At 44.7% G+C, this 14,894-nt stretch overlaps 1 protein-coding gene across 6 annotated transcripts in view; it reads right to left on the minus strand.

Moving 5' to 3' along the window:
- Nucleotides 1–1,810: 1,810 nt before the first annotated feature.
- The window catches only part of ep300b (E1A binding protein p300 b), a 32,671-nt gene continuing 19,587 nt past the window's right edge, over nt 1,811–14,894 (minus strand). For 3 of the 6 annotated variants that reach the window (XM_018667654.2, XM_018667656.2, XM_018667653.2), the window contains exons 20-30: nt 14,465–14,575; nt 13,235–13,291; nt 12,812–12,889; nt 12,185–12,252; nt 11,571–11,721; nt 9,664–9,924; nt 9,281–9,446; nt 8,700–8,867; nt 8,436–8,597; nt 7,364–7,645; nt 1,811–6,497 (exon numbers count right to left, since the gene is read on the minus strand). In XM_018667654.2, the coding sequence (XP_018523170.1) occupies nt 3,198–6,497; nt 7,364–7,645; nt 8,436–8,597; nt 8,700–8,867; nt 9,281–9,446; nt 9,664–9,924; nt 11,571–11,721; nt 12,185–12,252; nt 12,812–12,889; nt 13,235–13,291; nt 14,465–14,575 (4,804 nt within the window). In that variant the 3' untranslated portion in view covers nt 1,811–3,197. The remainder of the gene's footprint in view (nt 6,498–7,363; nt 7,646–8,435; nt 8,598–8,699; nt 8,868–9,280; nt 9,447–9,663; nt 9,925–11,570; nt 11,722–12,184; nt 12,253–12,811; nt 12,890–13,234; nt 13,292–14,464; nt 14,576–14,894) is intronic. The other 3 variants (XM_018667658.2, XM_018667657.2, XM_018667655.2) reach the window with 1 other exon arrangement.

A 14,894-nucleotide genomic window follows, 5' to 3' on the forward strand; every position in this document is an offset into this window, starting at 1 on the left:
TTTGGGATGACTACAAGTTAAGGTTTTTTTTGTTTGTTTGGTTTTTTTTTCACATTAAATAACAGATTTAGGGGAGGGGGGGTTAGAAACCCCTTGTATCAGCACAACTTTAAGACAATTTTATTTATAGGACAGTTTTCTTGTGAACTTCACACTAAGTGCATTAAAGTATTAGAAAGGACTACATGAAGGCAGTCCTGATAAAAGTAGCTGTGGCATCTACTGCAGTTATAGCAATGAAGTAACTTTTTGTGCAGTGACATTCATTTAATTTGTTTTGTGGCCAACAGCGCCCCCAAACCTCAGAGTTGCCTCTTGAAAGTCAACTCACAGGAGCTCCTCAGTCTAGTTTGTTATCGTTTTATTCACTGTTCAGCATCACAGTAAAACCAGGGAGTATGTTTAAAGTCAATAACTTGTCTGAACTGAGGTTTTCCTGTGAATGTGCCACTGCACTTTAGCTATTACAAACATGCAAATGTCAGCTCTCTGTACAGCAACTTCAGTAAGAGTCCAGCACATGTCTGTAGATTTATTAAAAGTAGACATGCATAGACTGAAACTGGTAATTATCCATCCATTTACAATTAAACCTACACATATAGAGCAGAAGCAGACCGAACTCTTTCTCTCAGAGAGAAACCCAACAGATCTTGTGTATGAGCAAGCACTAGGTGACTGTGGCAGGGAAAAACTTCCTTTTACATCTAAATTTCTCTCTTCATACATGCTGCTACTGTATGATCTGTTTACTCGTGTTTTCTCATGGTCACATCCAACAATGTTCTCTGCATATATCTGTGTTATCCATCCATCTATTACTGCCTTGATACTGAACAATCATTGCCATATGTCACCACTAGAGGGCATGTTGTTCCCAGGAAAGACAAATTACTGTAAGTGACGCCATCAAGTGCAAGTTAACAGTGTGAATCATAGGCTCAGTATGTCTGAGGTGTGCAGCAGTGGATGTGGGCGATTAGAATGTGTGGGATACATGTTAATAAGAAACATCATTTCCCTGACCACACATCTGGCCCCCCCACCCCTGGCTACAGCTTTTAATTACGTTTGGTATTTTCAGCATGTTCAGTAGTATGGTCATGACTAATACACTATTATGAACAGATTTTCTGCAGGCGTCACCAAGTTACACTGAAAAATTAGATAAATGTGTTTAATACACTGTATGAAATGCATCAGTAAAAGATAGTTGGGATTTAACATGAATTACTATAATATAGTATAATCATATATAATCATCATAAAGCAGCATCAAATGATGGATAAATGAACGGATAACTGGTTAACCAGTTAGGTCTAACTATGACTTTGACATAACACCAGAGGTCTGAACAATGGTACTAGATATTCTCCAGCCATTTTTTTCTCCCTTAAATCCCATCTAAAAACATTTTATAACTGATATTACAGCCTAGAAATAAAGAATTTAAGATCTGTGGAAATTAAATTTAAGATTTTTTGTATCTTTTTGGTCCATGTCAGGATATTGTAGCAAAAATGACTCACTTTTTGCAGTGATCTGATTGGTTAGTAGTCAGTTGTAGCCCTCTGAAGTTAACCTGTAGAGCAGCATAGGTTACCATGGTGATCTGGGGGTTGACTTGGTGATGGAATGGAAAACCCGAGTTAACCCAAAGTTAACACATTAATCTTGCTTCAATGATATTAGTCCCAGGTGTCTTTTTTTCTTCTGTTTTCAATGTAGTCGCTCAATACATTGGACACCTCACATTCACCAAACACCTGATCGTATTCCTGACAAACAGCCACATGCAGGACACGTCACTATTGGTAATTTTCATTTTATTATAAAAAAACAGTATTTGAGTCCACAGTTTGTGTTTCCTTTGTACAGTAAAAAATATTAAATTAAACTCCCAAAGTTCTTAGCAGAAAGATAAAGATGGAGTCAGGGGGGAGGGAGATCAACTTCCCCCAGAGGAGGAGGAAGAGGGCGAGGAGGAGGAGGGGGATTTAAAGTCCGAGGGAAGCAGCAAAGGGGACGAGGCAGAAAGAGACGGAGACTGACGGCTCATATCTCCTCCTTTCTCCTCATTTCTGTGCAACACAGTTCATTTGGATCAAATCCTCTGTTTACTTTACTCCCAAACAGTAGAATCCTAAAACACTAAAAGGAGCCCACCCCACCCATTTTTTTCACATCCCAGCCCATGTACTCAAAAGGTTACAGGCACACAGGTATGCACCCCCCCTCCCCAAGCCTCCACTGCTCCATATTAAGTGTCTTTAAAGGAAGGAGTGCACACACATTCGAGGGAGAGGGCTTGCATGTTTTGCGAGGGAAGAGTCCCTTCCAGCATGACCGACATCCAAACACAGACGCTGGCCCGAGACGTCACAATATGTCCGTTCAACATGTCAAACTCACAGCAGACCCTCAACCACTGCAATAAAACACTGACATTTAATTACTCCCACCTGGACAGACCCAACTAAAGACATCTACAGCAAAAAGAAATATCCACTACCCCCTCCCCCCTTTAACAGTCAATAACAAAAATATATTTCTATACGAATTGTAGCAGTCTCAGGGTACATAACGCCCCCACCCCCCCACCCCCCAAAAAGAAAACAATAAATAAAGCAAACCCAAACATTTAAAAAGGAGGATATGCATCATGTTTGGATTTACATTAATAATAATAATCCACATCACTCTGCAAAACAGAAATAGACAGACTGAATGATGGGAAACAAAAACCAATAAAAAAGTTCTTTGCATTAAATCATTTCCTCTTTAATTCTTGACCATGTTTAAAACCTTAAAAACATTTCTATAAAAGGCAAGTACTCCTGTTTACCCCCGAAACCCCCCGAAAATAGCGCCTTTCTTCTATTCTGCAAGAGGTGGAGTTGAGGAGGCTGCTAGAGAAACCGTCCCCCTCTTTGTCCACAATTGGCAAAAAAATATATTAACAGCAATAACTTACAATTCATTTATTCTAATTTATTTAACGACTGCTTGATTTATTGTTCATCTCCCATAGGAAGTTCAGTTCAATGCGTCTTTATTGAAAACATTTTAAATAACATTTAATAATAGTATAAAAAAGAAAGGCTAAGTAATAACAATAACACTGTCCTGGGTGAGTGCAGTTTGTGCGAAGAATCACAGAGCGTTTCAGCTCAACTTGACACATTAAGTAGAATTCCTACATGATGTCTAAAGGGTTGTGATTCATATTCTGGCCCAGTGGGTCCTGACCGCTGCCCCCCGGCCCGTGGAGACCGGCCATGCCGCTCAGCTGAGATAACATGGCATTCTGGTCTGACCCAAACTGCTCCATAGAGTTCTGTTGCTGCTGTTGGGTCGGTGGCTGTTGCTGTTGTTGTGGAGGGACCACCATGCCAGGGTGGTGCTGGTTCAGGTGGCCTGGGTGTGGGGAACCCGTCTGCATCTGGGGAGAGATGTGATGTGGGGAGGGCTGGGGCTGCATGCGCGGAGACGGGCTTGAGTGTGGCGGCTGGGACTGGGGTCTGGGGGAGGGCTGCGGGGACCGCACCTGGTTGGCCAAGGAGGTGGGCAATGGCTGGCCCTGCAGATGTGGGTGCGGGGACTGGGCCATCTGCTGCGGCTGCTGAGGACTCATGGGATTGCTGTGCTGGGCTGGTGACCCCCCAGGGCCCAGATGCTGCTGCTGCTGCTGGAGAAGCCTCTGGTGGAGGGCCTGTTGGAGCAGGGCCTGAGAAGATGGAGGTGGGGGCCCGCTTTGAGGGGGCTGAGGGCCCTGAGGTGGCTGCTGAGGACCTCCTACACCCCCTCCACCTGGCCCTGCATCGCCCCCTGGCAGGCCAGCCATGGCATTCTGCTGCTGCATCTGGAGGTGGTGCTGGTGCTGGAGCCTATGCTGGAGTGCAGCTGCGGCCTGCTGCTGGGCCACAGACCCTGGGTAACCCTGCCCCTGCTGGCCTGGGGGACCACCAGGCTGCTGGGGCCCAAGAGGTGGACCTCCGGGTGGGCCCTGACCCACTGTAGGAGGCTGCATCCCAGGCTGTCCCATGTAGCCCTGCCCCTGCGGTGGCTGCGGCTGCTGGAACTGACCGTGATTTACTCCCATTTGTTGTTGCTGCTGTTGTTGTTGCTGCTGTTGCTGTTGTTGTTGTTGCTGCTGCTGGAGATGCCGTCTCATGAGCATCTCTCTAAACTGAGTAGTGTTGAGGTTTCCCATCTGTGGCCCCTGGCCCTGCATACCCCTCCCTCCCCCTTGCTGCTGCTGCTGTTGTTGTTGCTGCTGCTGAAGTGCTGCCACTTGCTGCTGCTGTAACCCACTGAGCATTGGCCTCTGCTGCTGTTGTAACTGCTGCTGCTGTTGCAGTTGTTGTTGCTGCTGCTGCTGTTGTACTTGCTGTAGCTGGGCCATGGTGGCCATGTTGACATTTGTCCCTCCCTGACCCCCCATGTGCATCCCTGGCTGACCGGCACCTGCAGCATTCATGTTTACCTGTGGGCCCCCTCCTGCCATGACATTACCAACAGGACCCCCTGTGGGACCAGGACCTCCTGGCACACCACCTGGTCCACCAGGGCCCCCCTGCACCCCCTTGTATTTGGAGGCCCTCTGCTTAATAAAAGCAGCCATGAGCTGTGGATTAGACCGCAAGATGTTGAGGACTTGCTGCTGCTGGAGTGGTGAGCTGGGCGAGCGGAGAGTCCGTAACAGGTCCTGGAGGGCTGCCTGGGGGATGTTCCCACCAGCAGCACCAGCCCCTGGAACACCAGCAGCTCCAGGGACAGCTCCCCCTGGGACGCCCCCACCAGCACCTTGCTGCTGCTGCTGCTGCTGTTGTGCCATGTTTATCAAGGCAGCGTGGCCCTGAGCTTGTTGGTGCTGCTGTTGCTGTTGTTGTTGTTGCAATTGCTGCTGCTGTTGCTGTTGCTGAGCTGCCATCATGGCTGGATGGCCCATTTGGTTCATCATAGCTTGTCTCTGCTGGGGTGGCATCCCCTGGCCTGCCCACTGCTGTTGCTGCTGCTGAGGGTTTTGAAGTGGTGCACCCATCCTCTGCTGCTGCAGCTGCACCTGAGAGGGGATCTGGCCCTGGGGCAGGTTACCCTGCTGAGGGGGCTGCTGCATGGGCCCCCCAGCGCCAACCATAATCCCTGGCGGAGCACCCTGTTGTTGATCCATGTGGGCCCGAGCAGTTGCCACTGCTGCTGTCTGCGGTGGCATGCCCTGGGGTCCAACCATCCCTACTGCCCCTGGGTGTCCCATGCCCATCTGCTGACCTTGACCCTGCTGATGGTGCGGCAGAGGAGGCATCAAGCCTGCAGCTGCCTGGGCCGCTTGTCTTTGCAGAGCCATCTTCCTCTGAGCATCAGCTACCTGTTGGATCTTCATGGCAATTTCTACTGCTGCCGGTGGAGGGCCAGACGGAGGCTGCTGTTGCTGCTGTGAAAGTGGAGGCTGGCCCTGGGGCTGGCTAGGAGGTTGCTGCCCTCCAACACTTCCAGCCATGACAGTGCCACCAGGCTGCTGCTGGGGAGGCGTTGCAGAGCCAAGGACAGGTTTGCCCTGGGACTGGTGGATTGGGGAGGAGCCCGGGGGTCTGCTGCCATACGGAGGCAAATTGTTGGGGTGCTGTTGGAGCTGCTGAGGGTTGGTCCCTGCTCCACTTTGCTGCTGCTGCTGGACCTGAGGAAGCATCTGCTGTTGATGTTGGGGAGAACTCATTATCCCCCCAGCCCCACCACCTCCACCTCCACCTGCCATCTGCGGAAACTGGTGGTGAAGGGTGTGCTGAGGAGGCATGCCACCTTGTGAGTGCATCCCAGCGGGCTGCAGCTGCTGCTGCTGCTGCTGGTGCTGCTGTGGCTGTTGGACTCCAGGTCCTGGGCCCATTCCCTGCTGTGGGACTGGAGGCATGGTCTGAGTTGGGGTCTGGGGAGTAGGGGGTTGCGTTCCCCCAGATGTCGGTGTACTCGGTGCCGTGGTGCCATTGTTTCCTGGTGATGGAAGTCCAACCACAGGCCCTCCCGGTGGCCCTCCAGCCGGCTGCCCCACCCTCTGCATGCTGGCCATTCTTCTCCTCAACATCTGAGCCTGTTGGAGTCTGTGCTGCAGCTGCTGCTGCCGTAGTTTCTGTTTGATGTTCAGGCAGAACGGGACCGGACATTTGTTCTCCTGACAGTGTTTGGCATGGTAGCAACATAGAGCGATGAGCTGCTTGCAGATGGGGCAGCCGCCATTCGTCTTGCGCTTGCAGCCTTTTGTATGCTGGACAACGCGCTTCATCTTCTGGCAGGACGGCAGGGAACAGTTGGCGTTGCGGCACTGGCATGCATGGACCAGCGACTGGATGCAGCGCTGGATGCTTAGGCGGCGGGAGTCTCCGGGGCTCTGGGTAGCTGCTGCCGACTGGTTGTTGCTGTCGTCGTCCAATCCCAGGCCCAGCTTATCCATCTTGTGCTCATGACCTTTAGTGTTGTAGCAGGTGATGCACAAGTCGTAATCCTGGAGAGAGGAGAACGAAGGGGAGGAGTAAATACAAATCCAAATAAAGGATAATTAATGCATGTTAAACTGTGAAACTAAAATGCTGCAAATCAATTTTATGTACATTGCACAATCATTAAAGTTTGTGATCTGTCTCAGACTGTCTTGTCCTGGCTTTTGATAAGCCCTCAAACTGCTTTATCCTTGCTCACACTTCATCTTTTTCTTCATCACCCTACATTATCTGGGAATGCTAAGAACGAACAATCCAGCCGAGAAAACTATTGTTAGGGCTCGCAGGTGCTACTGGAACAGTTTCCCACCACCACAGGGACTCAGTCTGCAGGAGCAGTCCACTTGGCTGGGCACTCCAGTGAACACTACTAGCAATGTTTGGAAGACAGTGAACAACAGCCACAGAGGAGCTGTAGTTACACTGACTGCAGTACAAGGGAATTAGCTCTTCAAAATTGGAGGGGAGAAAAATAAAGCACATCTGTTCATCCACCAGGCTTCTGTTATCCGCTTTCAATTAAAACTGCTTACTTTTTTCATTCAGCAGACACTTCATGGGAGAGAAAATATTATATATTACTGACACCAAAAGAATGTTGATTTTATGTGTGATTTTTGGTGAGAAGTTAGCTCACTAACTCTACAGCCACACAGCACGCAACTACAGCTGTGCAGACATTCATCATTACTTTAAAAAAAGTAAAAGAAAGATGTTTTCCTGCCAAAACTAAAAACAAGACTACAGTTTATCTCCACTGAAAAGCACTGATGATGAAAACCACATCCCAGTATTCACAGGGTCAGCGCCTTCTTCTTGCTGTAGTTTGATCTCCAGTCATATTAAGAAGGGAGATTTCAGTGATTCTCACCTCGCAGACAGTGCAGTGGAAGCGGGTCTCCACGTGGTGTTTACACTCATTGCAGGTGTAGACGAAGCGGTCCTGGCTCTGGTTGTGCAGCTCCACCAACATACACATGGAGCTCCACTTGGACCTCCTGAGAGAGCTGAACTCCAGGTGCTTGTCCCTGGCCAGAGTCAGGAAGGCGTCGCGTCCGTCCATCAGGTCGCAGGCCATCAGGGGGTCCGAGTCAGTGATGGGGGGCAGGGAGTTGGCGGTGGGGCCGGCAATGAGGCGGATGACGAAGAAGACCTAGGAATTAGAGTAGAGGAGGTCAGTTTTCTCCAACAGCATGTGGACGATGTGTGATTCAGGCCCTGCTCTTACATGCAGGATTTTATAACATTTGCCTTTACATTAGTACGCACATTCAGGAAAATGAACATATACAATTGCTACCTTTACTATTCTGTACAATGTCCTGGCTTTTTGTCAATAAATGCTACAGTAATAAGATTAATAAGATCCTATAGATTTATTTAGTTTACAATATATCACCACTGAATAGTGTGTATTTTTTCCCTTGTAGTTTCTTGATTATCAAACTCAACTGTCACTAACCGATAATGTTAGCAAAAAAATGTGATATAAGTTCTATGAATTTCAATATTTGATGAAGGTTTACCACCTTCTCTGCTGATTAAAGGCACTCTGTTTTTACATTGTATCCTTGAGGTCTAACAAAGCAAATCAAATGCTTTTCCTTTCTCATAAAATATTTATAAAGCAAATTTTACATCCATGTCTACTAGCTAGAAATCTCCACTGCCTTTAGGGGAGCACTGCTGCCATCTATTATCAATCAGAAGAATATTACAAATCTAGCTGAGTTAGTGATAATTCTCTGTGGCTTCATCACTATGAAGCAACACCCTGTCGCATACAAGTAGTCATGTGATCCATTATCAAAACAGAAAAATCGATTGTAGCTGCTTCGATTATTTGTCTCAGTAAAGAAAAGAACACTTTTACCACGCTCAGTTTTGTATAATACAATAAAATAGTAAGCAGCTATTGTTACAACCAAATCAACCTCATATACCTCCTTATGTTTCTCCATGGTGGCGTAGAGTTTCTGAGAAAGGTCATTGGAAACATTGGGCATCCCTGGTTTCTTCTTATTGGCTCGGCTCAAGCTGCTCTTGTTCTTGCTTGTCTTTTTATTGTTCTTCTTTTTGGCATTCTTGCTGTCTCCTTTCGTGGCCTGTGAGTGTTTAAATGTCAATGTCAGTACAACAAACGTCATTTTTTGTGACATAAATGAGGCTGAAAGTGAAGAATACATGCAGACTCTTACTCTACTCACATCTGTGCTCTCGTTGGAGGTGCTGTTCTCCTCCCTCTTCCTCTCCTCTTCCTCCTGCTCCAGCTCCTTGATGCTCTCCTCCAGAACGTTGGGCCAGAAATCACCTTCAAAATATGGCAGCTCCTTGGCACTGGTCAGCCGGTCCTCTGTCGCCTGCTTAAAGATGTCCTGAGGGACAAAGCAGAGGGACAAATGGATGACTTTTAAATTCTCATAATGCTTTCAATGCCACTATTCGCTTCTGCGCTGTCAGAGAAAACAATAGAACATATAATTGAAATCATTCTTGACCTTGGAAACAGCAGTTGAGGAAACAATCTCACAACATGGTCTAATTTAACTTATCTAATATATCTATCTACATCAATATCTACATGTGGAGTGCTACAGCTGGTAAACTGACTTTGTGCCAAGACTGGTTTATAAAAGATACAGTATTTGCAGACCTTTAACATATGCATTAGGACTGACTTGAAAATTTGTGATATTATTTATTGTCCTGGGGTTTGACTCTTCTCTGCAGTGATAAGTGGATTAAATCACATTGTTTGTATGGTAACTAAACAAAAAGCATGTCTCACCTTGTAATCATGGACAATGCGCTCAGCAACAGCCTTGTCCAGCATCTTCTTGTACCACTCCTGCAGGCGTTTTGGCTTGGGGATCTTCTGGTCCGCTGGGTGACAGTGGAAGATGTAATCATCCCCTTCACTGGGCGGACAGGCCCAGATATGACCTGTGGTAAACCTGAGACAGGGAGACATAGTTGTTTTCACTGAGGCTATAATAAAGGAGTAAACTGATTTCCTTTTATTCCATCTGCTTGCTCATTTTCATGTAAGTGAAAATTATCTGTAGCTGCGTCTGGAACACAGAGCCTGATGAATACACTTCACACTGCATAATGAGCTCATAGTGTTAATGTTGAAGCTACTGCCTCCTGCCTCATCTGGAGATGACCTACCCCTGCCTCCTGACATACTCCAGGTAGCCTATCAGGATCTCATGGTAGACAGTGGTCCTGAGGTGTCGAGGTCTGAAGAAGTGCACGCTGTCCAGGTAAGAGATGTACACTCGTCTCTGATTGGGAGGCGGGCAGTCTGAGCCGTACTCTTGAACGTGCATGCCGAAAAAACACACATCTGCTCCGTCGATGTCCTCAAACGCAAACAAGGCTTTCATCCTGTATGGGAAGGACTCGGCCATCTCTCCACTGTCCACAAACCTGGATTAAAAAAAAACACACACACACACAGCCAGGTGAGCAAACAGCTGTGAAATCCGAGAAATGTCATCAGCAACTCTTCCCTGCTGCTTCTATACCATGAAGTGTCTTCTTCTGACCTGACTGACAAAATGTGCGAGTCACAATTAGAAGAAATCAATGAGAATATGAAGACTTGATGGAACTTTTGTGTTGAAAGTTGAGGGGAGCGGTATATAGCAACAGGTGAGATGCATATCTGTAACCACTGACTGGATTTTTTAAACTAAAAACTCACTGCAAAACCCTAAATCTAGAGGATATTAACTGGAAATGCAGCACATACATCAGCTTTGGTACAAAAACCACAGAACATAACAGGCTTGGCAGTCTAGTGAGGGACGTGGTGTCATCTTTTGCATTTTGTAGAAATGCCATCAGATGAGTTTTCCCAAAGGGATTATTAAACTGGCATCAATACTGTATTTTTCATGTTTCAATTAACTGGAGTAATAACAGTTATTACTGTTATTACTGTTGCACTGAATCACTTTGTTGCCTCTGAAGTCTTCAGTGGACAAACTACTACTACTTGGGTTTCTTCCGTTACCTGCTCTCCAGTGCATCATGACCAGTCAGCTGTTGCCTAGCTACAACAATATTGTGCATTTGTTTTGCAATGGTGTGAAGGATCTGCTGCTTGTGCAAGGTTTCTCACAGGAAACTGGTCCTGGAGAAGTACCCCTCCTCAATTTTATTGATACAAGTCCAGCTGGTCAGTACAAACTAACGTCAACTTGATGCAAATTCTTTTGAGTAAAACTGTCCAGCTTGTGATTGTCAAACTCATAGGGTTTTCTTTTTCCACAACACTACAAAATGTAGCTTTATGTAGCTTAATAAGCTAAATAATAAAAGCATATGCACATGCTCTGTGTGCTCTAAGATGTGTAGAGTAGTGCTGTTCAACTAGCTGTAAAAAGAGAGGGGAGTTTCTTCTGTAAACTCAGACTCTTACTTTGTTGCCAGTGTTTTCATTTAGGCCTGACTGTGGACGAATGATTCATCAGTTTTGACCGTCAGTGACCAGATTAAGCAAGATCATCATTACTTGTTAGGAGACAATGTTCAGCTACTCCTTGTTCTGTTCACACAATCACTATACAACACAATACACACACAATACACATGGGTTAGATGATAAAGCTCATATTTGCGTTATGTTTGTCTAAGTTTCTTTCTGCAATAAAATGATCACAGATGATCATCATTCTGTTTTAACACTTGTTATTGTACATTTGTTCATGTATTTATTTTATATAGTTTTGGACAATGTTATTTTATATGTAGTTTTGCCAAGGTCATAAGTCTCATTAAGGTGAATTATTTTTTATAATGATGACAGTGGAGCGGAGTCTTTATTTCATGTGAGGTGGCCGACCTCCGTTATAAAACAAGGTGGAAAACCTTGTTCCCTCTTCGGATTTATTTCATCAGGACAAATACATATTTTCCATGAGAACTGATGACATTTAAATCCTGATCTTAGGTTGTTATCACTGCTGAAAATAAGAAATTATCATATTACACAACAATTTACACATATATTCAATGGTGCTTCCAACACCAGACATCCAGAACCTGCAGCAGCAGGTCCAACCTCCTACCTGGACTTCATGCCTGGCTTGACCTCGACCACCTTGTCTGAGACGTGGACCACTCGGATGGTGACCTCACCAGACTCGGGGTGGCTCTGGCGCTTGAGGTAGTCGTTCACTCGTGTCTCCAAAAAGCTCCCCAACTTGGTTTGGGGAAGCCCTGTAAAAGAACAAGACGAAGAAAGAAAGGTGGATTATTGATAAAACAATGAAATAATTATCCTTGTCAGTTCTGTAGCTTATTGGGAAGTGGTTTGACTGAAATTTCTTTTTGCTCAAATAATTCTAGTTAGCAGTAAAATGATTCAGTGAAATCATTGTTTGGTAGAATACATGATACACAGTTCATGTTTTGAAGTTGTCAGTTGCACAGAAAACAAAAAACATTTAAATATTAAATAACTTTTTCTTAAAGATACTGCTACTCAAGGTTTTCTTCAGTGTAAACTACACAGTGGGATGTTAAAAGATGTAGTGGTACCTTTTTTTAATGAGGACTTATTTATCTGTAATATAGTTTGAGTTTTTGAAAATGTTGGTATTAAATCAAAAACAGAAAAGGATCAAAACAGGTGAAAAGTGATGAGAGCACAGTGAAAGGGACACACACATACTCCACGTACTTTTAGCTGCGTATTTGTTCTCCTTCCTTGTCTTATTTGCCTTTTTGAGGCAGTTGTCGCACACAAAGCTGTGGTTAGGGAGGAAATAAATAGTAAATGGTTACATTTGCAGGTTACCATCCGCTCTGTCACAATAAGCACCAATGACAGTGATTAAGTGGTTTTAATCAAGAGATGATTTGGCCTTTCATGTCAGTCAGTCTTTCTTCAAACAACTATAATGACTACGAAGTTGCTTACATCTTTTAATTACTAACAGAGCACACATGAAGGAAGATCAAGCTTTGAGGAGTGAGAGAGCTGCAAGACTTTGTTTGCATGTTTAACTGCTGCAGCCCTGGCAGTCATTTTTAGTCTTCACGTAAAGATCAAAACTCCTACATCTTTTCAGTTTCAAAACTTTTTCCAAACTGCTCCTCAAAATGTGTGTAATCTCTCACAATTTGCTCAAGACAGCGTATCTACAGCTACACGACAACATGCATTCATACGTGTCAAGACTTCAGATCAACAAATCAAATGTTTTGGCTGACTCTAACTCTTTTCAAGAAACACAAAAGGCCAAATACATTTTCCAGACACAGTCACATAACAGAATGTACAGTGTGCGTATGATAGCTGGCTCACCCTGAAGGCCATATGGTTTCATGATGCAGGACACAGATCTGGTGCATTTTACGACCGCAGTCAATACATTCCACAAGCCTGAGCAGAGAAAAGACAAAAGGCAGACACAATATTCAAAGTTAATAGGACGACATGTCACGCATGATGGAAATACAGTTTGTTCCTCTACAGGAGCTACACAGTTGCTAAATAACAACAGAAAAAAAACATTTGTGACACATGGAAAACAAAAGATTTTATCTCATGGCTCTCATTCACAAATAATAATCACTTAATCACATTTTCCAAACACCTAATTCAAGTACTTTGAATAAAAAAATCTTACTTAATACATAATATACAGTACATATCATCTTGGAGCAGTATAGACACGGTACAAAATCATTAAAAAAAGAACGTTAATGAGTTAAGAATGGGACATACAACTCAGGATCAAGTGTGTCGTTCTTCTTTCGCTGGAACTGGTCTTTGTTGATGGACCTGTGGGAAATATCAGAAAACAAACTACTGTAACTGACACAGTAAGGTAATCCTCTGTAGACTGCAGGCTGCGCCTGAAATGATGTGTCAGAAATTCTGAAAATGCTTCTGGAAATCAGAATATGCCCACCAGCTACACATTTTATCACAGTTCATTGTTATACTGATTATTTCTATATCTCCCAAACTCTCGAGTTAGTTAGGAGAAAGGGCTTAAATATAACATAGTTGTTTTAAGATGGTGATGCAAAATACTGAAAGAATTAAATGATATAATAAAGGATGAAATCAAATAAAAACAGAGGATTTATGTTTTAAAGGAGCACTCCATCAATTTTACATATGAAGTTTTGTTTATTCATCATGTGGAGTACGACTATCACGACTAAAACATGATATATAATGTATAGTGTCTTTAGGACGAGCTTCGCCAAGTCAGAGAAAACAACGCAGATGATGTCACAGTGATGTCATCAGGGTCATCTTGCCTTGGGCTTTAGACTTGAGACTTTTTCCAGAAAGCCTGTGCTACAAACTGGAGGTGTGGAGTTTGAAAGACGTTGCAGAGAATTTAATGAAAGCTGTAGTATCCAGCGTTTTTGGAGCTTGAGCCAAACCAGCTCCTTTAACAGATTTTTTTCTTTTTTAAAAATCTGTCTCTTGTGCGTCCAGAAGCTTTACTAGACTAAACTGCTTTTTTTAAAAATCCTGTATTTGACTGCTTACATTTATCTTACACATTTAAAAAACAAAAATTGAAACCCAGAGGAGAAATCAATAGAAAAAAACTATTTGATCTTTAATCTTTTACATTCCACTGAGCTGCTTGTGGGTCAGTAACTGCAAACTCATGTTGTGCTGGCTAAACATTGTTCAATCCCACAGAACTTTGTTTTGGGTTTGGTTCATTTCATGAAGTGGTGCGAGCGAGTCTCAAGTTTGAATATTTCATCCAGAGTAAACACCATACAGCTTCGATAAGAGGTGGAATAAGCTCAATATATATGTGATACTACTAGAGATGGTGTGTAAGACAATTTTGCTAATCCTAAAGCTACTTAGGGGGAAATCTAAAGGAGAATACTGAATACTACGTTACTTGAGAATCTAATATTTAAATGGGAGAGCTGATGTCTGCTGTGTGTGAGAGGAAGGCTGGAGTGGGATACTCACGTCTGAGGCTGGGAGGGGTCGTCACCCAGGGAAACGCTCTCGCCCTGGATTTCGTTGAAACACTTCTCACAGAAGTGGTACCTGTCAGCAAGAAGCCCATATTTTGGTGAACTACACCGTTCGCCATCAGCACAGCCAATCACAGAGAGGGCACGAAGAAGCAGCCGCCAATCAGGGCAGGGCAGGACAGGCCAGGGGGCGGACACACAGGAGGAGGCACAGGGCAAGGTAGGTCGTCGCCAGGAGGTAGCAGCCAATCGTGATGCAGGGTTTTTGTGTGGGCGGGTGTTTTGATTTTGCGCGTAAATTTCGGAGTGGATGATTGGTCACACCAAAGCAGGCCAATGCAGACATCACAAGCGTTAAAAAAGGAGGGAGAGAAGGGGAGAAGGGAGGGGGGGGAGATGGGGGAGGTCAAAATGAATATTAA

Source organism: Lates calcarifer, linkage group LG11 (genome assembly GCF_001640805.2).
Source record: "Lates calcarifer isolate ASB-BC8 linkage group LG11, TLL_Latcal_v3, whole genome shotgun sequence".
NCBI lineage: Eukaryota > Metazoa > Chordata > Actinopteri > Centropomidae > Lates > Lates calcarifer.